This window comes from Accipiter gentilis, chromosome 7 (assembly GCF_929443795.1).
Source record: "Accipiter gentilis chromosome 7, bAccGen1.1, whole genome shotgun sequence".
In the NCBI taxonomy this organism is placed as follows: Eukaryota; Metazoa; Chordata; class Aves; order Accipitriformes; family Accipitridae; genus Astur; species Astur gentilis.
Window position 1 is genome coordinate 9,483,215 of NC_064886.1, and position 23,787 is coordinate 9,507,001.

General features: G+C 49.2%; 2 protein-coding genes and 2 non-coding genes across 4 annotated transcripts; 2 read left to right on the plus strand and 2 right to left on the minus strand.

Moving 5' to 3' along the window:
* Window positions 1-5,670: 5,670 nt before the first annotated feature.
* Window positions 5,671-5,753, plus strand: TRNAL-CAG (transfer RNA leucine (anticodon CAG)). Its single transcript has one exon. It is a non-coding gene; the product is annotated as a tRNA-Leu (tRNA).
* A 154-nt stretch (window positions 5,754-5,907) lies between these two features.
* On the minus strand, window positions 5,908-5,990 carry TRNAL-CAG (transfer RNA leucine (anticodon CAG)). The gene has a single exon. It is a non-coding gene; the product is annotated as a tRNA-Leu (tRNA).
* A 1,233-nt stretch (window positions 5,991-7,223) lies between these two features.
* PLLP (plasmolipin) lies at window positions 7,224-11,703 on the plus strand. Its single transcript, XM_049805083.1, has 4 exons — window positions 7,224-7,410; window positions 10,255-10,428; window positions 10,861-10,980; window positions 11,060-11,703. Exons 1-4 carry the CDS (start codon window positions 7,288-7,290, stop codon window positions 11,171-11,173), a joined length of 531 nt encoding a protein of 176 aa, XP_049661040.1. The 5' UTR covers window positions 7,224-7,287; the 3' UTR covers window positions 11,174-11,703.
* A 3,120-nt stretch (window positions 11,704-14,823) lies between these two features.
* On the minus strand, window positions 14,824-23,391 carry ARL2BP (ADP ribosylation factor like GTPase 2 binding protein). Its single transcript, XM_049805084.1, has 6 exons — window positions 22,409-23,391; window positions 20,180-20,241; window positions 18,894-19,000; window positions 18,122-18,207; window positions 16,792-16,888; window positions 14,824-15,632 (listed from the first exon to the last, which is right to left on the minus strand). Exons 1-6 carry the CDS (start codon window positions 22,444-22,446, stop codon window positions 15,552-15,554), a joined length of 471 nt encoding a protein of 156 aa, XP_049661041.1. The 5' UTR covers window positions 22,447-23,391; the 3' UTR covers window positions 14,824-15,551.
* Between the last annotated feature and the right edge of the window lie 396 nt (window positions 23,392-23,787).

Genomic DNA, 23,787 nt, shown 5'->3' on the forward strand with positions numbered 1-23,787 from the left:
GACGTGGGAGACTGGTGGTGCATGTACTGCAGTCAAGGCCAGGGAGTGCAGCCGGTCCCTGATGTGTGGGACCAGATTTCCAGACTTCAATCTGGAGAAATCTTGATGGCTTTTCCAATTACATGGCACTGGGTGGTATAGCCCAGAGTAGTCCAGAACCGACCCAACATCCTCCTCTCTCCCAGCCAACGCAACCAGTGCCATACCCAGGAGATGGTTCCTTAGAGCCAAAGGTGACCTCTCATTTTGGAGATGCCCTCAGCCTATGCTTAATGTAGAGCTCTTGAGCCATTAGTGTAATAAGGGAGAGAATTAAATGACAGGGGATCCAGCAAATCTGTTTGTTTGGCACTGCAGGACACTGAATTTTCTCACATTAAAGAAAAAGGCAGGAAATGAGGAACAGATGTCTGGGGCTGTCTGCAGCCAGTGTCTCCACATGGGATAGAACAACTATTTGGGAAGTATCAACCAGTGCAGGGCTTGTGTTTTTAAGAAACAGCTTTACATAGAAAATGTTTCAAAAATAGCAGAGAACATCACCCAGGCTTTTACTTCTCTGAACACAATAGCTTCCTCCTTCCTTGTGAATAAGAGCAAATTTGGGCTCCAGCACACATTGCAAAATGCTGATGCTCTGTATTTTTCCACAGTAAGGCAGCCCACAGCTACCGGTCAGCATCCCAAGCCAGCCTGGCTGCGGGATGCGGCTCTGTCCCCTGGCAGCACCACACCTGAGCTGCAAGCTGGTGGCTGATCCCAATGGAACATTACACGGAAGGGTGCATACCTGCAGTGGGACTGGTGCCTCTCCTTGGCAGCTGGAGCAGCCAGGACTGAGGACAACTCATTCTGCTCCCGTCCCATGGAGACTGCCAAGGACTGCAAGGGCTGCTGCAATAAACGAGATTTAAGCTGGTGAAAATATTGCGTGCAGAGAAAAAAAACACAGAGCTGTTTACTCCGCAACACAGTTAAGCTCTTTCCAAACAGAGAAGAGTCACTTGTCCCCCACAGAGAAACACAGCCACCGGGTGCAAGCTCTTGCCTAGGACAGGGGATGGGGAAGGCTCTTCTGGGGAGATGTGCCTGGACAGCACAGATGAAATTGGGGCAGCTTTGCAGATAAGGGGAAGGAGCATGCTGGGACTCCGCCAGGATACGCTTGCCTGAGCACATCGGGTCCTACCAAGTCCCTACAAAGCTGGAGAGACATCCTGATGTTGCAATCCTTCTGCATAGCTGCAGGCCCCAAAGGCAACATTTCCATGGAGCTGGCATGATGAAGGAGAGCCAGGTGATCCTGAAAGGGGGGTCTCTCACCACTGCATGGCAGGGAAAAGAGGGGAGAGCGGCAGCAGGGCTGGTCAGGATGGGTGTGACAGAACCCCTGTGCGGCACAGGAGACCATAGCTGCCGCAGGAGCTGCTGTCAGGCTTTACCTTGGCGTAGGAGTGGCTGTGCTGTGCCTCACCCCAGGGTGGTACAGGGGGGGGTCTCCTCTCCTTTGCATCCTGGAAAAGGGTCCTACCAGGGCCACTGTGGGAACAGGCAGAAGGCAGGGAGCAGGAAGAGTGCCACAGCTCTGCTATTTCACCTCTGCCAGAGCCCAGGTCCAGGCTAGCACCTGCTGCCCTGGCTGAGGAAGAGGATAAGGCATGTGCCTCTTTGCAGCACCCCCACTTAATCCCCCCATCCCTCCCTCCCATGGCAGTGGGAACAGAAAGTGCATGTGCCAGCAACCCCTATGTCCCAGGGGGTTCCTTCTTCTGGCAGGAATGGCCAGCTCCTGGCCCCAGCCCTTCGCTCAGGGGCGCAGGGAGCTCCCACCTGCCGCAGACCCAGCCCTTTGGCCCCATCCAAAAGCATGCATGGGTCAGCACAATCATTGCCCCTCCACATCCGCACTTCCCGCTTCTCCATCCAACATGTTCACACATGAATGCTGCCAGTCTCAAAGAAAGGAGCTTACCAGAAGCAGCTCTGTTTGTTGCCTTCTCGGAAAGGCTCTCCTCTTCCCATTGCCTTAGGGCAGAAGGCTGTGTGCCTTCCCACAGCGTCTAGGGGACGAGTTTGACACAAGGTTTTTGTTAAGCCGTGATGGTGGGTGAAGGAGAGATCCAGAAAACCTCTCTGCAGCAGTGCTGCTGGGGCTGACCCCCAATGGTGTCTACATGAGAGCCGGTGGCAACAGTGGGCCAGCCCCAAAGGGCGAGAAGAGCTGCCCCATGCAGCGCTATGACCTGCTAGATGTGGGTGCGCTGAGGCCGTTTGGCACCCCCTGGTCTGAGCCCAAATCTCCTGTCCCACAAGCTTTCAAATCCCAGCCAGTGTCCTATAGAAATGGGACATCACAGCCCTCCAGACTGGAGCTGTCACCCCACTCATTCAAGCAGCTCTTTCTGTCAAGCCTTGGCCACGGGCACGTGCCGAGCTTCCTGCCGATGCCCAGGGATGTACACCAGCAGCAGCAAACAGCCCCAGCAGCCCACAGGGCTTCCAACACCCAACAAGCCTTTACATGAACTAGCATAATAAACACACAGGGGCTGGGCAGGGAAACAAACCCAGACACATGTTTCTCTGCCCAGGCTCTTAACCCTTTTCAAGACTTGCTGGCTCAACTGTGAGACCAGGGAGTAACCAGACCCCTTCCCTCTCCCACCCCAGCTTTTCTGCACCCTGTGTTGTAAGAACAGGGTGTCTCCTCCTCCTCCTCTGCTTTTGCCCAGAGCCTCCATGCTCCCACTAGGTTTCAGCTAGAACCCCACTGGTGACCTGCTCCCTCATCAGCTTGATCCCAGGGAAATACGCTTTTGCCTTACCCAAACTTTCTTTCTAGGAGCATTATGCCTGTCCCACCACCCAACGGAAGAGCTCCTTAGAGTTCCAGTCAGCTGTGGTGGCTGTGGGGTGTGTTTTTACGATCAATGCCGCTCACAGAGCAACAGTCTACAGATGCTGGCCATTAGCATTTCGGTGCTGGCTGGGGATAGTTAAAAAAGGGCTTGCTGGGGGTAAGGATAAAGGAGATTCTTGCATTGGGCTATGATTCCTTGTATCAACCAGAGAAAGCAGGAGGGGAGAATTGAAGAAAGCAGGGATGAGGCATGTCTAGGATTCAAAATGCTATTTGGGGAACAAATCCCCCCAGGACAGAGCCAATCTCAAACCAGGGCTTGTGATTGAAGGCAGTCCTGCTCACACCTGCGTGCCAAAACAAAATGAACCATCTGCTGCAAGAGCTGACGTGCCTGTGCCTCTTCTTGCTGATCTGGACTGAAGCCCAGAGACCTCCCCACAGGCGTCCTCCACGTCCAGCCCTGGCTCACACCTCCAGAGAACCCCAGGTTCACCTGCTCCAGGCCAGTGGGGTGAAATTTGGGGAACAGCCCAACTGCAGGCAGCAAGAGCCGCCCCCCAAGGAACCCCCAGAGCTGTGACAAAGGGGATGGGGGAGCACTGGCAAGTGCTAGAGCAAAGGCTCTCTCCGGGAGGGGTGCAGGGCAGTGGTGCAGCTGGCCCCTGTGAGCCCCCCAGCCACCACTGACAGGCATCCACCAAGAGGAAAGACGCCCATCAGCCAAGGATGCACGGCTTCCTCTGGGCACTCGCTGGATAGCTGATAAAGAAGAAACCAACCCAAAGTGCCCCCAGCTCCTGGCCTGCAGCCAGGGCCCCTCACTGGCCCCGCCAGCCCGAAGGTGACAGGGGCCATGAGGAAGGGATGTGTCCTTTCCTGGTCTTTGAAAGGGTCCCGCTCTCCCCAAGGAGCTCACACCATGCTCTGGCCCCGGGGAAGGCTCCTGCGGAGTTTCCTGAGCTGGAAGGGCCTCTGCCTCTTGCTGCAGCAGACAATGCCATCGTGCGGCAGTTATTACTTCCTTAGCTGAAGCATCCACACTAAGAATTACTGCTTCTGCCCTGAAGTTTGCTACCAAACCCCTCTGCCCTGCTAAAATGTTTCCATGCCGTGAGGAGATCCTCTAGCTGGGTGCTGGTAACTCAGAGCCAGTATGGGTGGACTGGGGCTCCCAGCCACTGCCCTGCCTGCGGGTCCTGGACAAGTCCAGAGCCTGGGCTTCTCCCATGGGGCAGGAGAGGGACCTCCCAGGAGAAGGCCAGCCCGTGGAGGTGCCAGGCTCCTGTGGATCCCACGCCAGAGCTGGCCCCACACTTCAAGGGCCCACGTGGAGGAGATGATTTCAGCCCAGCTGTATCATTTCCTGCTTGTTGAGTTGCAGCATGTGGACACAGACAGACATCTCTGCTCTGAGGCTGCTGGGACTTTCACCGCAGGACAATGGGCTGACTGAAAAGTTCAAAAAAATAACTTTCTCTGCTGGCTGTTTATGTCGCTCTGGATGTGGCTTTTTCCCTTTCCACCCCCCTCCACCCCCCCCCTTTCACTTCTCCCTCATCTGGCTGCTCTCCCAGCTTGCTTTTGTAGTGACAGCTTATGCAAAGACGGACAAGAACAACTCCTCCGAGCTGTACCCACAGGCTGGCAGGGTAGGAAGCTGCAGGCAGGCTCAGTACAGATCTTTCTCCAAAATGCCAGCTAAAGTATTTCAAGGAAAAGCCGTTTCTGGGGAAGGGTTAAATCAAGTGCCTGGGGAGTGCATGCCCAGCGTCAGACCCTCTGGGGCTCAGCAGTGGCTGAGGGGGTTTCTCAGCTGAGGCAGCTCCAGGTGGGATGTGCAACCAAGACCACGTGCCACCTCCCATCCCCGCACAGTCCGGTCCCACGTGCCAGATGTCCTGGTACCTCCTTCAGTCCCTTAGCAGTCCTCACTTCTGCAGAATATGTAATACCACATTTCATATAAAACCGATATTAAATATACTCCAGAGAAGCAGCAGGAGCTGCCAAGAAGTGCTGAGAGGATTTGTGTTTTTCTGTAGAGAAATCCAAGCGCCGACTTCTCTGCAGCTGGCCCATATAGTGAAAAGCCGTCATCCTCCATCACATCCTCAGAGTGACACGTCGGCTATTTCTGGTCCCTTTTTAAATATATAAATAAGCAGTTGTACAACGTTGCGGTGTTTCCTCTCCTCCTCGTGCTGCGGATGAGGACCCGGGGTGGAACGCTGACTCACACTTCCCACCATTGTGTGGTCCGGGCCCTGGTCGTCCCCCTGGTTGCCCCCCAACCGGGTCTCCTGTCACCGGCCGGGGCTGCAGCCCTTTTCCCCATGGCGGTGGGACTTCCCCGGGGTATTTCTGTCAGGAGGAGGGGGAAGCCATGATGGCGTGGCGGGTGAGCTCACTCTCCCAATTTAGCTGGCTGTGCTGCTTTCCTGGGCACGGCCATGGCGGTTTCTCTCCTGTGTGGGGAGTACGGGTTGTGAGACTTGACCAGGGCACTGGCAGCAAGTTTATACCTTTGGGAAGCTTTTTGCCCGTGGAGAATTTGTTACGAACGCCCAAGGTACAGCCAACATGAGGTATAAACACCTCTGAGCGCTGCCACTGCAGCCTGCGTGCAAGAGGGCCGCCGGTCCCCCACCCCCGGCGGGAGAGAGGTACAGGCTCTGAGAACCGCCAAGAAGGAGCCGCGGGGGGGGCCAACCGGCGGTGCCCGACACCCGCCGCCCCCAGCCGGGGACCCGCCACAGCGGCCGGCTGAGTGTCGTGTAGCGCGGGGCGGAAAAAAAGCTGCCAGCGCTGTCAGGATGGCCGAGCGGTCTAAGGCGCTGCGTTCAGGTCGCAGTCTCCCCTGGAGGCGTGGGTTCGAATCCCACTTCTGACAACCCGCGATTGTTTTGCAGTACGACCGAATTTTGTCGTTAATTGGTTTTAATTCTACTGTGGTTTGTGTGTTGGGGTTTTTGTTTGTTTTTTTTTTTAATCAGCCCGCGCCCCCTCCAAGCAAGAAGCGGTCGACGGGCGGTGCAAAAGAAAGCTGTCAGAAGTGGGATTCGAACCCACGCCTCCAGGGGAGACTGCGACCTGAACGCAGCGCCTTAGACCGCTCGGCCATCCTGACCCGCTGGTGCACTCGTCCCCCGCCGCCGTCTTCCTCCAGCTCCCAACCGGTGCCACCGCCGGGTCGTTCGCGGTCGTCTTGGAGCGGTCACGGTGACGGGGGACAGGTGCTCGAGGGAAAGCGGGTGTCACCCCCGACTTCCAAAAGGGCAGCCGGGGAGCTACGGGCCGGTCAGCCTCAGCCCCACCCCTGGGAAGGTGGTGGAACCGCCCGGGGACCATTCCCAAGCAGGTGAAGGTCAGCAGGAGCAGGCAGCGTGGCTTCTCCTGGCAGGGGAGACGAGCTGATGAAATTATGGGCCTGACAGAGGAGGGGAGAGCAGCAGATGCTGTCTACTTGGACTTCTGTAGGGCCTTGGGCACCACCTCCTGTAAAATCCTCCTAGAGAAGCTGTTGGTGCCCAGGCATGAAGTCTAGCTGGAGGCCGGTCACTAGCGGTGTACCCCAGGGGTCAATACTGGGTCCAGTCCTGTTGAACATCTTCATTAATGATCTGGATGATAGGGCAGGGCGCAGCCACAGGAGGCCGACAGATAATACCAAAGCAGCAGGAGTGGCTGGTACGCCAGAGGGTCGTGCTGCTGTCCTGAGGGACCTGGGCAGGCTGGAGAAATGGGCCGGCAGGAACCTCCTGAAGTTGAGGGTGGTGAAACGCTGTCACAGGCTGCCCTGAGAGATGGAAGATGCCCCAGCCCTGGAAACATTCCAGGTGAGGTTGGACGGGGCTCTGAGCAACCTGATGGAGTTGAAGATGTCCCTGTGGCAGGGGGGTTGGACCAGGTGACCTTTAACGGTCCCTTCGAACCCAAACCATTCTATGATTCAACGAGGAGACGTGCGAAGTCCTGTCCCTGCAGAGGAACAACCCCAGCCACCGAGACACGCTGGGGGCCACAAAAGGGCCCTGGGGTGCTGGTGGACACCGAGGTGACCGTGCGCTGCAAAGAAGACTCGGGGTGTCCTGGGCTGCCTTAGGCAGGGCATTGCCGGGGCGGGGGGGGGGGGGGGGGGTCCTGCCCCCGGAACGCTGGGTCCGCTGCCGGGCGCCCCAGTCCAAGGGAGACGGGACGTACTGGGCAGCGCGGCGCGGGGCGACGCGGGAGGGACCGCAGCGTCTCCCCGGGGAGGAGGGACTGGGCAGCTGGGGGGGCTCAGCCTGCCCCCCCCCCGCCCCAGCCCGGTGCGTGGGGATGGGGAGGACCCACCCGCCACGCCCGGGGGAGGCGGCGGGGCCGGCCCCGCGCTCCGCCCGGGGAAGGGCGGGAGGCGTCCCGGGGCCGGTGCCGGTGCCCGCGGCATGGCAGGGCTGTCCGGCGCCGCGCGGACCCGGAGCGGCTCCCCGGGCTCCTCCGCCGCCCTGCCCGCCCTGGACGGCGCCTTTCTGCGCTCGCCGCTCGGGGGGCTGATGGGGGCCCAGGCCGTGAGTACCGGGGAGGGGGCACCGGGGGGGGGGGGGGGGCGGGCTCGGCCGAGGGAGCAGCCGTCTGAGCATATCACCTACCTCGGACGCTTTTCTTCATTGCCCTGGCTGGACATAGGTTTCCATTTGGCTGCCATCCCTACCCCATCCTCGCTCTCTAACCCTCATTCATCTCTAACCTTGGGATGCTGCAGCCCCCCTTTCTCCTCCTTCCCTCTCCAAAGACAGAGGAAAATTCGGCTGCTTGTCCCCGCGCCCTTTGCCGGTTGTAACTCAGCTCGATGCCCAGCAGGTCTGGGCACTGGCCAATCTGCGTGAGCATCCCTGCAAGGGAGTCCCATCCCGGCGCCCACAGCCCCTGGCAGGGGCCCGGAGGGCTATATGAAGCACGCTGGTCCCGACCAAGGTGTGTTGGGGTTGGTCCTGAGGTGTCCATAGGACTCTTATGTTCCCTGGGCATTCCCAGCCCTCCAGGTTGTCCTCCCCAGCAGTCAGGCTTTGACAGCCACTCGCAGACAAGGCCAAGGGTCTTTGCATGGTCAAACCGAGCAGCAGCATCCCCTCACCATGGCTTCAGCATCAGAGGCAACCACAGAATAAACCCCTGCTGCTGGTCTCTCCTGGTACCTGGGACCTTGGGTGCAATGTGTGCACAGGCGTGGGCGTTCAGCTGCACATGGGGCCACGTGTGACCTGCCCCAGTGTTTGCCCACAGTGCTGCCCCGCCGCGGTGGGAAGCCTGTTTGCTTGTCCCCTCTCCCTGGGGCAGCATTGTGGGGGGCAACAGCAGGACATAATCTGAGCTGCTGCTGTGAAACAGCTGGCATAGACCTGATCCAGATTTCAACCCCTGGGCATGGCTGAGCTGGTTGTGACATGGAAACAAGTGCTCAGGAAAGGGTCAGGGACAGATGCTGCCAGGGGGTGTCTTGCAGGAGCATCAGGAAAGACAGATGGAACCAAGGTCAGCAGAAAGGACCCTTTAACCCCGCACCTGGTCCCACCTCTCCAGCCCATTGCTGGGGCCATCCCATTAAACATGCTGCTGTCCACCAAGACCCACCGCTCCCCAAAATCTCTCTCCTAAGGGCTCCTGCTTTTCTCTCCCCAGCAGCCAGAACAGGGAAGCTCACACATGCCGCCTCCTGCTCCCGGAGCACACTGGGCTTTTTCCTGTACATGTTTCTCCCCAGCGCATATTTTGCGATCACGAGTGTTAGAAATGGATGTGACAGACAAGGAAGCATTGTCGGGGCAGCCTAGCACCAGGGCGTTGTACTCAGGCAGGACAAAGGCCGTTGTGTTTCTTCCATGACAATAAGTGATGTGGGCTTACGCAGGGGCAGAGTGGCTTTCCAAAGAGCCCTTCTCCTCCCCACCAGTGGGCGATGACTCCACGGTTCCCCTGCCAAAGCGGAGGCGAGCATAGGAGCCAGGCTCTGCCCAAAGAGATCCCAACCCCAGCTAGGAACCAGAATACGTCATGGCTGCAGCTGGGGCACGTTCTCACCTCAGCCTTGCTGTGGGCATTGCCCCAGGACGTTTGGTCATGCTGGTAAATGCAAAGGGTGCAGGGCTGGAGCCTCCTTGCTCTCCAGGAAGCGGGTGCGAAGGCTCCCTGCTTTGCTCTGGTCCAGCCAGGAGGTGATAAAGGACGGTAAAGCAGAGCCCGCCAGCACCCCGCCAGCTGCCAGAGCCCCAGATCTGTGTCCCAGTGCACAGGCTGTGGTTGAGGCTGCAGAACAAGCAAGGCAAATCACAGAAAACGCCATTTGCTTTGCAACAGCCTTTCTTCTCCAGGCCCCATTGCTATGTGCTGATGTTTCATCCTCTGCTTGCTCCATCATGGGTTAGAGACTTTCTAAATAAAAAAAATACGCACAAACTTGCGGCTCCAGGGAGTTCCTCAGGGAGAGGATGGCGGAGAAGGCAGATGCTCCCTCGACCCATTGCTGCGGGTGAAGCAGGGCAGCATCTCCTCGAGAGTCCAAAGATCAGGGGTGGACACAGCACAGGGAGGGGAAAGAAAGAAAAAAAAATAATAGAAGAAATGCCACCTGGGCTGGGCTCTTCCATCCCTGCCTGTCAGGGAGCCAAGGGCAGAGACCCGTTCCCTGCTGCTGCCTCTGCCCTGCGGGCTGTGCTGGGGGCTGCAGGGAGGGGAGAAAATGGCTCTGCCCTGTCTCTGCTTATTTCTCCTTGAGCAGACCCCGAAACAGACTCACCTACCTGTTTTTTTTTGTGGATTGCTCTGCAGGCACATGATGCTGCAATTGGTATGCAGTTAAACCTGTTGAACGGTGAGAGGTGAGCCCCGGTAGCTGTATATACAGGAGGTATAAACCAGACCAGAGTAGACCTACCCAAACAGTGGAGAGAAGCCAAGAAGCTTGCTTTTTCTTTTTTTTTTTTAAATGATGCTGCACCTTGGGGAGGTGAAGGCTGAGCTGGGGCCCCAGGAGCCCCAACATCCAGCTCTCACCCAGCCCATGAAATGCCCCTAATGCTGAGCCAGCACCTGCAGAGACTGGCCCTGGGCATGGGGGTTTCTTGGTTGAGAGGTGGTGAGGATGCCCAGGTTTCACACGTCCTGCCTTGCAGGACATCCCTGTACTGGCTGCTGGGGCCCATCCCTGAGCAATGAGGGTCCCAGGTGGACTCCCCATCCTGAGCTGTCCCCAGGATCCAGCCCTGCTGCATGGCTCTCACGTGTCCCTGCTTTGCTAGAGCCAGGTTGGGTGACCCAACTGCTGTAGGTGCTGGCGAGGCTGGGCTCATGGGCGATGCTCTGCTTTCCACCTGCAGGAACCACCACCTGAACGCTTTCCCCTTTTCACCCCGCAGGTGCTCGGCTTACTGGTGTGGGCTCTCATTGCCGACACAACGTACCACCTCCACGCGGCATATGGCTGGGTGATGTTTGTGTCCATCTTCTTCTGGATAGTAACAGTCCTTTTCTTCGTGACTTACCTCCTGCAGCTTCAGCTGAGGTTCTATGTGATCCCCTGGCCCCTTGTGGTACGTAGCTGAGAGGGAGCAAGAGGGGGTTCCAATTGGGAAACATCTCAGGGAGGTGCTCCGAGAGCACCAGGGCTTCAGGCTTTCCTGAGCTGATGGAACAAAGTCTCCTGCACTTTGCACAATGACGTTGTTTCATTCTGCCCCTCAATTGCTTAGAAAATTTTCAAAACAGGGAGCCCTGTATCAATCCAGAAAGTTACAGCCACTGCATCACTCCTGCAGTTGTGGTGTCAACCAGAAACTCAGCAGAACCTGGAGTGCATTTAATGAGATGTTAACCTGAGATTTCTTCCCAGCATGAGGGGCTGGACCCTTTTTGTCCGGTTCTGGGGAAGAGGGAGGAACGTGAAACAGGCTTTTGCTCATCCCTCATCCTAGCACATACAAGTCTGAGCCCAGACCTCACGACCTCCTCTTTGCCTTCCCCAGCTGATGATCTTCAATGCTGTAGCGACCGTCCTGTACATCACCGCCTTCGTAACATGCGCAGCCGCCGTCCAGCCTACATCCTGGCGGCAGTGGGATTACAACCGGAGAGCTGCGGCATCCGTAAGTAGTGGTGGGCAGGCAAGGGCCACGGGGCTGGCGCGGTTGCTGCGCTCACGCGCAGGGTGTGCTCCTCTTCCAGTTCTTTGCCGGTCTCACAATGATTGCTTATGGGGTGAGCACCTTCTTCAGCTTCCGCGCCTGGAAAGGGTTCGGCAGCAATGCGGCCACCAGCCAAGTGACTGACCACTCGTAAGGAGTGGACAACAAAGCCCAGCCACGGGCCACCCTGGGTCAGCTCATGCCAGGCTCAGTGGCCCAGAGCTCCGTGTGCCACGGGGTCTTATTCTTGGACCAGCCTGCGCTGGCAGCGATGGTCAGAACAGGGTTGCATGGACGCTGCTCTGTGGTCTCTGATGATGCTTCCAGCTGATGTACCCACAGCAGAAACCCACTGGCGGTGTCACCGACAGCCTTACCAGGAGGACACGGACTCACTGGAAGCTGAAGCTCCTGCTTATCCTTGGGGTTCATCCAGATCCTCACCGGAACAGCTCTGCTGAGGGGGCTCAGCCAATTTGGCACACTGCAATACTAAAACTCACTAAACCAAGCCCAGGCTTGTGTGTCTCATCATTCGTAGCTACAGTGTAAGTAATTGCAATTAACGTGATACATAAACAGCAGCATAGCTGGAAGATGTAGGCTAAGCAAAGGAAAAAGTCTAAACTCTTCCTGTATTGATTTCTAAAAATGTGAAGCAAAAATTTTATGCTTTAAATAAAAATCTTCCTAAATCCAGCACTGTCAATAAAAAATTTGTCTTGTGAGAAGGTGGTACAATACAGCACGGCAGGAATCCGACAGCAGAGATATCACTGGCAGAGGCGGCTGCCCCTTCCCACTGCATACAGGCTTGGGGCCAGGCTGTAAGTCCACTGGGTTCACCTTGCTTTACCTACGTGCACACACACATATATACGTATACACACACAGAGCGTGCATCTGAGATTGCAAGGACACAAAAGAGGTGCCAAGGCTTTGATGCGCTCCCTCCTCTAGCTAGGCTCAGCACCAAACACGCCACAGAGGTAATAGGACCACCTATTAACTGGCAAGTCAATTTTGCCCATTAGCTGCAAGCGTCCTTCAAAAATTAAAACTAAGTCTGCAAATGCTCTGGGAACACACACAGGATCAGTGCCTCAGGAGAACACAGAACCACACTGCTCCCCCACGCTGCAGTTGACAAATTTGCCTTTTATTTCTTGGGGACAGGGGTTGGTGTTTGTCAGAACTAGAAGCGATGCCCAGCCAGACACAGGAACTTTTCCCTTCATACCCTCCTTGCACAAGCTAATAACAATAGATGAAAAGGGTTCAATTTATTTCCAGATATTTCTACACAGGAAAGCTGGTGCACAGTGAGCTACACTGCAAAATCTACTGTATGCTCTGCATGGGAAAAGTTTTAACAGCTTGTCTACAGAGGCTCAAGAAATTTAAGTGCATCGATGGAAGGTGTGAATTGAAAAGGACTGGACAAACTGCATTAGCCCCTGACCAATCTGCCTTGATCTGGTTTTCAGTGAGCTAAATGAAGGGTCAAGTTTTCACAACTATGAATATATACATAAAAATCAGTAACAAAATTAGCCTCTTCATGCATTGTTATGACTACGTTTAAACTCTTCAAACATCAAGTCAGAATTGCACACAGATAGTCCAATATATAGAGAAATTTAATCTCTTTAAAAAGCCCCTCTGCCTGATGGAAAATGCATCAAACCAGGGACAAGTGACAGGAGTATAGCAGAGGGACAAGTTATTCTGGGAACAGCAGCCCACAGAAAACACACAGACAGAAGAAAGTGGCACAGGGCAGAAAGGTATTGCAGGAAACACTGAGATACAATTCCCCATCAGAGTACAAATTCATCCCCAACTGTACCTTGTTGGCTCTGAAATTACAAGAGACTTTGCTTAAAATACAACAGAACTCCCTTCAGAAAATAATTACCTGAGGTACTCATTTATACTGCCATTAGTTTAAGTGATTAATTAAAGCAATTGCAACAGGAAAAGAATGACAACTTTTTTCAGAAAAAAAAAAGAGACAGGGATATTTTTAGCTTTAGTTACAAATCACTATTGAAATCACTCAACCATTGAAAATGAAAACGTCAGCAAGATTCTTTTAAAATTTGATAAAATCTGTTCCCGACATTAAAAAGTCAACAACAGGTAAGGAGTTAACCGAAGAACTCTAGTCCATACACTGACAGTAGAAAAACAACTAGATTTAAGCCTTACATTTCTCTGATGTTAACCTCAGGGTTCACATGGCAGGACAGCTGTATCTAGTTAGTATTAAAAACACAACCCAATGTTTTCATATTTTTTTTTTTTTCCTGGGAATAAGCATCTCAGAGCATCATCTCTGCTCGTTAACTGCCCACGCATGCCTGAGCACCAACTTCTGTGCTCACAGGAAAAGCTGCTTTTTATGGCACGGGTGGTAGGTAGACCTGTAAAAACCTATGAATCCTGGTGGGGTGACCCCAGCTGCTGGAGCTTCACCGACTCCGCTGCTGTCAGAAGGATCAGGAACACAGGTTTCAAACCAAGGCACTACAACTTAGCATTTTTAGGGATGTACTCACATTGCCTTAGCAGGTTACTGTTGCTGAAAAGAGAATCAAAATGAGCTTTGGTGGTGTTCACTGGAACAGAAAGCCTATAAAACTGCTTTTGATCAAAACATACCCAGAAGGATTTCTACCCCCCTTTTTAAAAAAGAAAAAAACCCCAAAGACATTTCTTGCAATTTTGCTCCAGCTTCTGGCTTTCATCATTCAAATCTGACGCGCACAAATTTATTGAAGGAGATTTTTAAAACTTCTGAAGGAATAGTTTGGTGGTTTGTTTTTTTTTTTTTTTAAAAGGAAGTGTGTATGTATGGTGTGTGCAATTACAAGGGAGATTTCAATGCACTAGAATAATTCCAGACAAAAAACCTGCAGAGCCACGAGTAAAACATACTAGAAACTTAATGAGATTAATTACTGAAGCACTCGCAAATTTGGTGTACGCAGAGTCAAAATACTAGGACGCTACACCTAGTATTGCTAGCCATTATGGTCTGTCCACAAACCTGTTTAATGTTATCGTATTTTGTAGTGGAAATATGGCTCATTTTTGCCTGCATAGATAGGTGTCTTACTGGTATTCAAAAACTATTTTAGCTCAAGAACAAAGTCCTAGTACTGTTGAAATTACTGTCAGACATCAATAGGAACAGGATTTCATCTCATTTGTTCTTGTAAGACATTTCTTGTCCACAAACAAAAATTTGCAATGGCCTGGCCATAATTTTCCTTTGTCTAGGCCAGGTTCTATCAGGTGACAGCCACTGATCAACATCTTCACTGCTGTTGAAGGCCACATCCCCTGCTGCATCAACCTGCTGTGGGACAAAGTGGAGGGTTCTGCTCACCATCCTGTGTTTCTACCTACTTGCAGGCTTTTGAAGACTTATTCGCATTGCCCGAGCACGTCATTAAGTGGCAGATTAACCTGTCTGAACAGCATAAGAACAGAGGGGGTCCCTGTAGCTCCACATGCAGTTTAATTCCAACCACCAACAGAGATGTGCCTGGGGTTTTGTGCCAGGCTTACGGCTACAACTCCACCAGCAAGCTACTTATCTATTTTTTAACGGATGCTTAAAACTGCATTGCTGCACTAATTACAGTTTAATAGTGAAAACACGCCCTTTAATCAGCATGCTATTTAGAGCAGTAGATGACATGGTGGTAAACACGTCTGTGCCCAACCTACCATCAAGCTTGTATTACTAGAACTAATGCAGCTGTGCCACTGCCCAAAAGAAAGAAATTGCATACATAAGCCAGATTTTGGTTTATTGTGGTTATTTTTCCCAATGATGAATAGCTGGGGCCTGAACAAAAGTGAATCGGAGAACTTTGCATATTAAGGATAAGACTTATAAAAGCTGGAGAGCAGATTTACACACTAACGTATCAATTGTCAGAGCCGCAGGACAGTCTTATGCTAGAACACCTACATATTAAAACATATTCTTCCATTATAAAGCTGTAGCACTTCAGAACATATTAAAGTATTTAAAAAACCCCCAAAACAACAAAACATTGACGGGGAGGAACTCAGAGGTTATGTATTCACACCTGTCCTTCCAAGAGCCGGAGGAACATACTCTTCTTACACTGTCTTCTTGATTCTGCAAAGTTCTAAATTTTGGGGAGATGGAAAAGGTGCCAACCCAAATAACACACACACAGGTCTATTTATTGTCCTCTCAGTGTGCTGGGCTTCTCAGCATGTGCAACGGTTAGGCTGGTGTACAAATACTGTGTATTTATTAAAAACAATTACTCTACTAGAGGTGAAATTGTCATCTTCTGTGGTCACTGAATACCAACCAGAATTCACAAACAGATGCTTTTAGGATCAGGCCTCTGAAGGTATAGTCTGGAGGGTGAATGAGTTTTCATCATATAAAAGCACCTTGATTCCCATGACCTTTAGTGTTTTAATGTCCAAATGAAAGCAGCAGCACTCATCTGGAGAAGGAAAGTAATGCATAAACTGTTCTAGGAGGAGGATATTGATGATTTGTTTAATGAAGTCACGACTAACCCACTGCTTAAATCCAGACTTCGACCTTCTTTTTCCTAGAAACATGGAAGAAAAAGAAATCAGTGACTCAATGCTGTTTTGGAATAAGCAGTTCAAAAAAATGAAACGGGCAATATATATTCTGTTTGTTGCATCAAATCAATATAAAATTACATGTTACCTGAGCATCTATGACTGAATGTGAACCCAAACTTCAAGAAGAGATTGTGCAGGAATTCCTGGAATAAGGTCGCTGTCTCTCTGCCAGCCGTACGTCCAGCTCAGAGCAGAGTCTTGCTTACATCTGGTCAAGAATGCCCAGCCAGCAGGCTCACCCAGTGCTCAATGAACTAGTGAAATCTAGCTTCTGTGGTTTGCCTCTCAGGAGACCCCAAAGGCGCAAACCCCAACTGAAACTATTCCTGCTGCTGAGGCACGGACTGTCTCTTTCTCCTCAACCTGCCCCCATTTTCACAAAACTTAAAGGCACGGGGGGAGGCAGCAGAGGGCGTAACTCTGACAACAACTATGACTCTTTTGCTCCTTTGTCAAATGTGACTGGACAAGACACTGGAGAGCGTTTACGTGTATTTCATTTCCCTAGGAAAAAGCTCATCCACAAACCTTAATACTTTTGTTTGTTTGTTTCTCCAGCCTGGACAGAGAGGAGGAGAAATACAAATGGAATAAGCTTAAAAAGCTCATATTAGAATGGCTGGGAAAAAAAAGAAAAACAGAAATGTATCATAGAATCACAGAACGGTCAAGGTGGAAAGGGACCTCTGGAGGTCATCTGGCCCAAACCCTCTGCTCAAGCAGGGCCACTCAGGACCACATCCAGATGGCTTTTGAATACCTCCATGGATGGAGACTCCACAACCTCTCTGGGTAACCTGTGCCAGTACTTGGTCACCCACACAGTGGAAAAGTGTTGCCTTATGTTCAGTTGGAAATCAATGTTCAAAGGTGCACAAAGCATGTGTTTCTGAAGAACTGCTCCACATGCCAGCTTCATTCATGTTTTCTAGAAATTATTAAATGTGTATTTTGAGTTTAAATAGCCACTCAGTGAAGTTATTTCCTTTTGAACCTGGTATGGCCTTTGAATAAATGCTGCTACCTACTGTAGTAACATTACCTTTGGTACTCTTAGGTAGAGCTATACAAAGCCAACAGCCATTATGCCAATGAAAATAAACAATGTGACATACTTACAGCTCTGTAATCCAAGAACATTTCTTTGAAAGCCAGAAAGTCAGTAAATGTGAGAAGCATATCAAATATATCGCCTGCTATTTCATCTTTGTGCTGTCTATAGAGAGAAGTTGGGGAATTAGAAAATTATGTGGGAAATAAATTCATTACTTTAAAATGGTATGAAGTCAAAAAGGATACTGGGACAAGCAGAACAATATCAAAATTTAAACAACAATGTTATTACAGGTCTATCATAAAGCAAAACTTTAGCCAAATATTACCTTGTGTATTTCCAATCCAAGTACGTTAATATATTATTTTTATCTAAATCCAAGACATAAGAGTATCACATCAGTCCTTGAAAACCAGACAAAGAAACTGACCTGTAAGTCAACAGAATTAACACTCAACTAGCATTTATCTGTTTATTTATCTTGAGCACTGAAACATCTAGACAGTCCCTTGGAAAGTGAGAAAGGTTAGGGAGAGGCACAGAATGCTCATACACATCCCTTAAGAACGAGGGACTGTACTGATGATACTTGGTAGAGGACTTCTTATGACAACATTTTGGAAGAAAGATTCTGTGCTCCCACATCAGCACGTTTCAACACGACTTTCTTAACAGTCAAGTGTTGTTTGTTGTTTTTTTAATTATTTAATTAGTATCAAAAGGAGCTTTACCTTAAACAGTCTTTTAAGTGTATCATGTACTATCATTCATAGTAACCTCCTAATGTCCTATTAAAAAAAAACCTAGAAATGAAATAGATTCAAATATCTTAATATATTCAGTTCCAAATTAAACTTGATTTTCTTATTCAAGAGGAAAACCTGTGATCATTCAAAAGTGATCTCTTAATGAAGTTGGTTAAGCTAAATTGACCAAATGCAAAAGCTTAAAAAACCCCAAACTCTTCTCTGAATGCTTTGTACAAGAATTGCAGTAAAGGCATTTCATCACATGACTCTTGAAAAACTACCAGGCTATTTAAGTGTCCAAAACAGAGCCCGAAAGAGATAAATGAGGCCTAACCTTTTAAGGGTCTGGCTTCAAAGTGACAGTGATTATGAAAACCTTCCAGTGTTCTCATTCTGATTCGTCTTCCTACCCCTTAAAAACGCAATATATTTCAGCATGACAGTTCAGAAATTAAGAGTAAGCAGGACATGCTGAAGGCAAGAAAAGTGGTCAGTCATTGCCTGCATGAAAACTTTTTTTTCTTTTTTAAATTAAAGAGGAACCTCTTTCTAAAGGGAGAACAGTCAAACCTAAGCTTTAATCTAGATGAAAAGAATTGAGAGGCACATAAGCTACCCCTCAACCAAAAGCAAAGCAGAGACTTACTGCAATGACATTGTGAATGCAGTCATATTAAAACCCGGAATCCGATCAAGCAACTTTTCTTCAATGTATTTCTCTACTAAAGAGATCTGAAAAAACCCAAACAAACCACCGCTATAACATCATAACAAATTTCAGGAGCAGACCTCAAAACAGCACATCTTCCTTACACTGACACCTTACTGACACTTTGTATTATCCTCACTGGGCAAACAATTGCAGATTCCTTAGCTGGGCATTGCTAGTTCAATTATTCACACCACCACTGAGGCACAGGGCTGAACATTTTTGCTGGAAATATTGGTGAGAACAAATACCGACTATCTGTATCTAGTAACAAATTACTTTTAACTCCTTTAATGGTATTGACTAGTAGGCTGGTATAGCTTCACAATTATGCTTTGCATGAAGAATGTAATTGAAGTGTCCAATACACAAAATAATACAACTGGAAAAGAACAAACTCTGTTATGCACACATTAAACACATTATTTACTACAGCAATAGGCTAAATTTCTATTCAAGAGACTTACACAACCTCCTAAACATCTATAGAAATTTTCAGATGAAACAAAGAGAAAGGAACCTAGAGCTCCAGAAAACATCTTTCTTGCTCACAGATCATGACTGTGCTTCAGAAAGAGACAGCAGGCAGCATGTTGGCTCTGCTCCATATAAACCCAGTATTTTATAAAGGGGGGAATACAGGACCCGACATTGGTCTTAATAAAATTAAAAAAGCAATACATATGAAAAATAATGGAAAGTATCTTACATATTCATTAAAAATAGAAGTATAGATGAGCTTGTTTTCTTCTGAGTCATCAAACTCCTGGTAGTGCTTCTCCATAAAAGTCCTCTGTATTAACTGGAAATCATCATCTGGGCCACAACAAAAATGCATCATACAGTTACGAGTTTAGTCATTCTTTTTGTAACACAAAACCCACATTCACCAGTCCTCTGCTTCCCTGTGATAACCACAGAGGCCTGTACACGTGCAGAGTCAGTCACCAGTACCGCAGCTGCTGCTGAGCCACCATTTCTGGCCCATCTGTGAGAAGACAGAGGCTGCTAGCAGAGGGCAGCACTACTTCAGTTAAGGGAGCCAAATCAACAGGACAGCAGCACATCAGTCTGCATTTTGACAGCACTGTGTATCCAGAAAGGAATGGGATGAACACATCCACCTAGCAAGGTCTACAATTACTTCTTATAAGTTTCATTTACACTTAGTATTAGCAAAAAAGTCCTCCTGCTTTACGTGTTATGAATAAGGTTATTTATTCTGAACCCCTTTCTGTTCAGGCTCTCAGCAAAACATCTGTATTTTTTTATGAAGTGAATACCTCTTCCCTACAAAAGTTCAAAATAATGTTTTTTTCCTTGAATTAAAAAATATTAGTGAAATTCCCAGATTCACTTGCAATTGCTGAAGATTTTTTTTTCCAGTTGTGGAAGGAAACAAGAATAAAAACGAACATGGTAGGTCACCACCAAATTAAACAGAACAGGTATAAAGGTTACTTAACACACAGTGTTAAAATAAACCAGTCTCAGCTTTCTAAACCCTAACACATTCAAAATTAATTTTGTTAGCATCTCTCTAGAATCAACTACATCACCAGGCAACTGAGGCTGCAGAATCTACATCTCTCTGGGAAAGATGTAGTCAAAAAGATTATACGCTGTTCTTATGAAGCAGCTGATGGCCAATTAGCATGAATTCTGTCTTGGCATCTTGTAAACTACTTCCTTGCACATGCTGCCTTCTCAGTTAAAATTATCGTCCTGAGAATTTAGCACCTTTTATTGCCTAAACTCACACAATGACATTGGTGCCATTCAAAATTCCTGCTATGAATAGGTCCTGCCATGTTACAACTGTATGCATACATGCAGGTTACATACAACAAAATCAGCTCAGAAGGAAAGACTCAAAAGTGGCAAGACATGGTGACAGGCAGGGGCTATTTTAGCTCTATATATCTCCTAACAGAAGAGCGACTGGCAATATGTTTAGCACCCGTCTTGCTGTCTATAACTACATGCAGAGCTTACCCATTATGATATCCTCCAGATACCCAACAACTGCATCAAACTCTGCATCAGAAGGGGAGGAGCTGAAAGCAAAGAAAGACTGTACTGCAAAAATATACATTTCAACAACAGCAGAAATAAAAGTTAAAATTAAAAAGCGTTAACAAAAGCCTAAGCACAAATAAGCCCAGTAATTACAAGATAACTGAATAATTTCCTAGTTCCAACCTACAAAACAATCCATGATACTGATAAGACTGCTCCATGGGGATTCTCACGAGGCTTCTACTCTATTTTCCCCAAATAGGTTCCTATAAATGTTGTTTTACTGGCATTACTGTTAAGGTAATTCCAGTCCTGGTGCAGAAGGATGTAAAGGGTGTAATTAGAACAGCAAATTTAAGTATTTTCCAACCCACAAACCCTAGCTGCTACCACAGTCTTTCCTTCTGCTCTCTTCCCTGCCTAACTCTATATGGTGATCACAGAACTCTAGACACTCTAGAGAATATTTTGAAATACTTGGTCTTGTGGAACCACTTAAACTCAATGTATACACAAGTACTATATAACTGAAGAAACTTAAATATTCTTCTTATGCAAGAAACATCCTTACATGCTACAAATAAATAGCATAATCTCCTAAGATCATTCTACCATGAGCAAATATTAAACACCATTATGGATCTGAAGTCATCCAGAGAAGAAATTTTTGGTACCAGCATTTCAGGGCTCTGGATCCCTCTGCTAAATTTATTATTGTGCAGCTTATTCAGACACAATAAATAATCCACAGGATGTTCTTGGCCTTGGCATTCACAGCTTGTCTTTAGCAGGGGATGAACTCTTCCTATATTTGCCAGCAGATGAAAGGCAGGCTTTTCTCACACATGAGGGAAACAAGCCTCATAGGACATTTGTCTTTAAGAAAAAAATTAGCTTTGTTCAGCAAAAGCACCATTTAAATTAAATTAAAATTAAATGTCTCTCTATTCCTCTTTCAAATTTCTCTTTACTAAACAGAGAAGAACACTCTTTCAGACTAAGTTATAAAAAAACTCATTATTTTGGTATTGAATAATACTCCACTGAAATTAATCCAACAACAGTTTAACTATAATGAGCCATTGGACTCATTCTGACCAGGAAAAATGAAAAGATATTTGATTTAAAAAGGCATCCAATAATCAAGTGGTGTTCTAGCAACATTTCTGATCTGTTAAGCCTTGGGAGATGAGTAAAGCCAAGGCAAGGGACTGGAAAAGCGTGCTCTTCCACCAGAGGGCACGACACCACCAGGAAAGGAGCTGGCACAACACAGTCGAAGCATTACATACCCTGAGCATCACACTTAGGACTTCAGGCAACAGGGCTCATCGCTTCCCAAGGATAATTTCCACTCTCTTTTCCCCTCCAAATAAGTGCTACTACTGGTTTTATAGCTTATTTTAACAGCAACAGAAACAAATTTAAAGTATTAATTTAAACACTGGTTTAAGCCTGTAGGGCAAATAATGGAATTTTAACTGTTTCAAAATAACGATTCCATCTCTATATAAACACATGTGCATCCGCATACCTGAAGAAACACATTCTCACCAATCTTGTGGTTTAAGCCTCTGTTGCTTCATCATGCCTAATCGAGGCCAGCATACCTGTGCTGCTGAAGCAGCCCAAGGACCATGCAGCCTTTCAGTCCACAGAGTATCACAAATGAAGCAAATCTATGAACTAGAGCGACAGAGGCACAGGTGCATGTCCCCTTCTGTCACAAGCTTCAGGAGAAGAGTATGCCAGACAAATGTGGAGTGAATCAGTGTCTTGGCATCTACTAGGGTAAAATTTCATTGAGGCCACCTGTAAAAGGTCTCACATGTCTAGAAGTAGCACATTCAAACACAGAGGAATAGTCTCCTCTTAGAATCCATGATATAAGATAACATGCTATTGAAAAGAAAAGAGAAATTTTTAATTTACAGTGAACACAAAAAAAAATAATTCAGCCTTACAGTGCTTATTTTGATCACTCAGCCAGGGCTATCTAGTGATACACTCACTGCAATTATATTTAATTTCAGTTCACCTAAACTATGAACTGATGTTATTTCTCCTGGAGCTTTGCATGCTGCGCCCTTGTTCTCCTAAGAGGCAGAATCTGCTAATCAGTATAGTATAAATTGTGCAATTATATTCCTATTTTAACCAGTAACTAGCTTACTGAAAATCTGACACAGAATGTAGCATACTCACGTGGCTACACCAAAATTTTCTTCATCGGAAGTCTCCATTGTTACTGCATAACCAGACTGGAGGAGAGAGACAATCTGCTATATTGCTGCTGTTAGTAGTTACTACTTCTTGTTGGAAAAACTGCTAAGGAATAACATGTGACTTAGCACTAATGCAAATTCAATTGTTAAATTACCATACGCTTCTCAAACAATGAATCAGGAGACAGTCTTTAATTTTTAGACCTAGGAATTTCAAAATCATGTTCTTCCAAGGTTACTGCTACTTCTTTTCTGTAATAACCCAAATTCTCTAGGAACTTTCTCTGCCTGCTCAGAGAAGAACTCAAAACTGCACATACCTGCAACTAGTCTCTGTAAAGGGGTTCAAGCAACCTTTACATCTTTTCTCCTGAAGCATCTATGACTGACTATTACGAAGACAAAAGCAAACGAAGGCAGATGAGATGAAGATGCCACCCTGGCCCAGTGCATCCCAGAGAGCTGCCAGGCCAGGCTTTGGATTGTGATCCCATGGGTCAGGCCCTCAGCCTGTGGCTGTGAGCAGCTGCTGACCCATCACACAGGACAAGGCACACAGCAACCCAGGGCCGCTGAAGATGGGCCAGCTGCCTTCTGGGTGCGCGCCAGGGACACCCTAAGTCCCGCCACCCTTGCTGGGTAATATCCGACGCCAGCCTTCAGAGCAGCCCCCCGAGGGTGCAGGAGGAGGGATGAGCGCGACCCTCGCCTCCCCCTTCTCAGTCCTGGCTCCTGAGGAGAGCGAAGCCGCCCGTCCCTGTCCCTCCCCAGGGGGACCCAGGCACACGGCCCGCCTCACCTCCTCCTCCTTAGAGGGTCCCAAGCTACTGGGCCGTCACACCTTCCCTCTCCAAAAGGCGCCCAGGCGACCTGCCCTTGTCAGCCCCCCTTCCCGAGGGCCACAAGCGTCGGGCCCGCCCGTATCATGGCCCCCCGCCCCGCAGAGGGGCCCGCGGTCCCGGCCCTGTCCCGCACCTACCGCTGGTCACGGCCGCCAGCACCGCAACCCCATCGCACGCCTCCCTTCCCCTCCGGCCCGGCCGTCTCCGTGGAAACGCTTCCTTCCGGCCCGCCCGCAGCCAATGGGAGAGCTGAGGCAAACGTGGAGGGCCCGCCCACAGCCCGAAGGCCCAATGAGAGCGGGACGGGCGGGACGGCGGTGACTGCCGCCATGGTGGGCCGTCGAGCCTGGCTGGGCGGGTGGCACCGGCGTCCTGGGCCGAGTTTAGCGTCCAGACATCAAAAGGCTGTCCTAGGAAGAAAATAAAAAGAAAACATAGATAACGTCCTTTGTTATGATGCACGTAGGCTCCCCTCGCTGCTATTAAAGTGGGTTTTCCCCTCCCAAAGCAGGGCCCT

Bases quoted from the DNA above. Each gene is read 5' to 3' on its own strand.
- PLLP (XM_049805083.1), top strand. From the start codon at position 7,288: ATGGCAGGGCTGTCCGGCGCCGCGCGGACCCGGAGCGGCTCCCCGGGC. The intron at 10,429-10,860 runs GTACGTAGCTGA...TGCCTTCCCCAG, and splicing joins TGATCCCCTGGCCCCTTGTG to CTGATGATCTTCAATGCTGT. The intron at 10,981-11,059 runs GTAAGTAGTGGT...CTCCTCTTCCAG, and splicing joins ACCGGAGAGCTGCGGCATCC to TTCTTTGCCGGTCTCACAAT.
- ARL2BP (XM_049805084.1), bottom strand. From the start codon at position 22,446: ATGGAGACTTCCGATGAAGAAAATTTTGGTGTAGCCAC. The intron at 18,208-18,893 runs GTAAGATACTTT...GGGTTTTTTCAG, and splicing joins CTTCTATTTTTAATGAATAT to ATCTCTTTAGTAGAGAAATA. The intron at 15,633-16,791 runs GTAAGTATGTCA...CCATGTTTCTAG, and splicing joins TGTTCTTGGATTACAGAGCT to GAAAAAGAAGGTCGAAGTCT.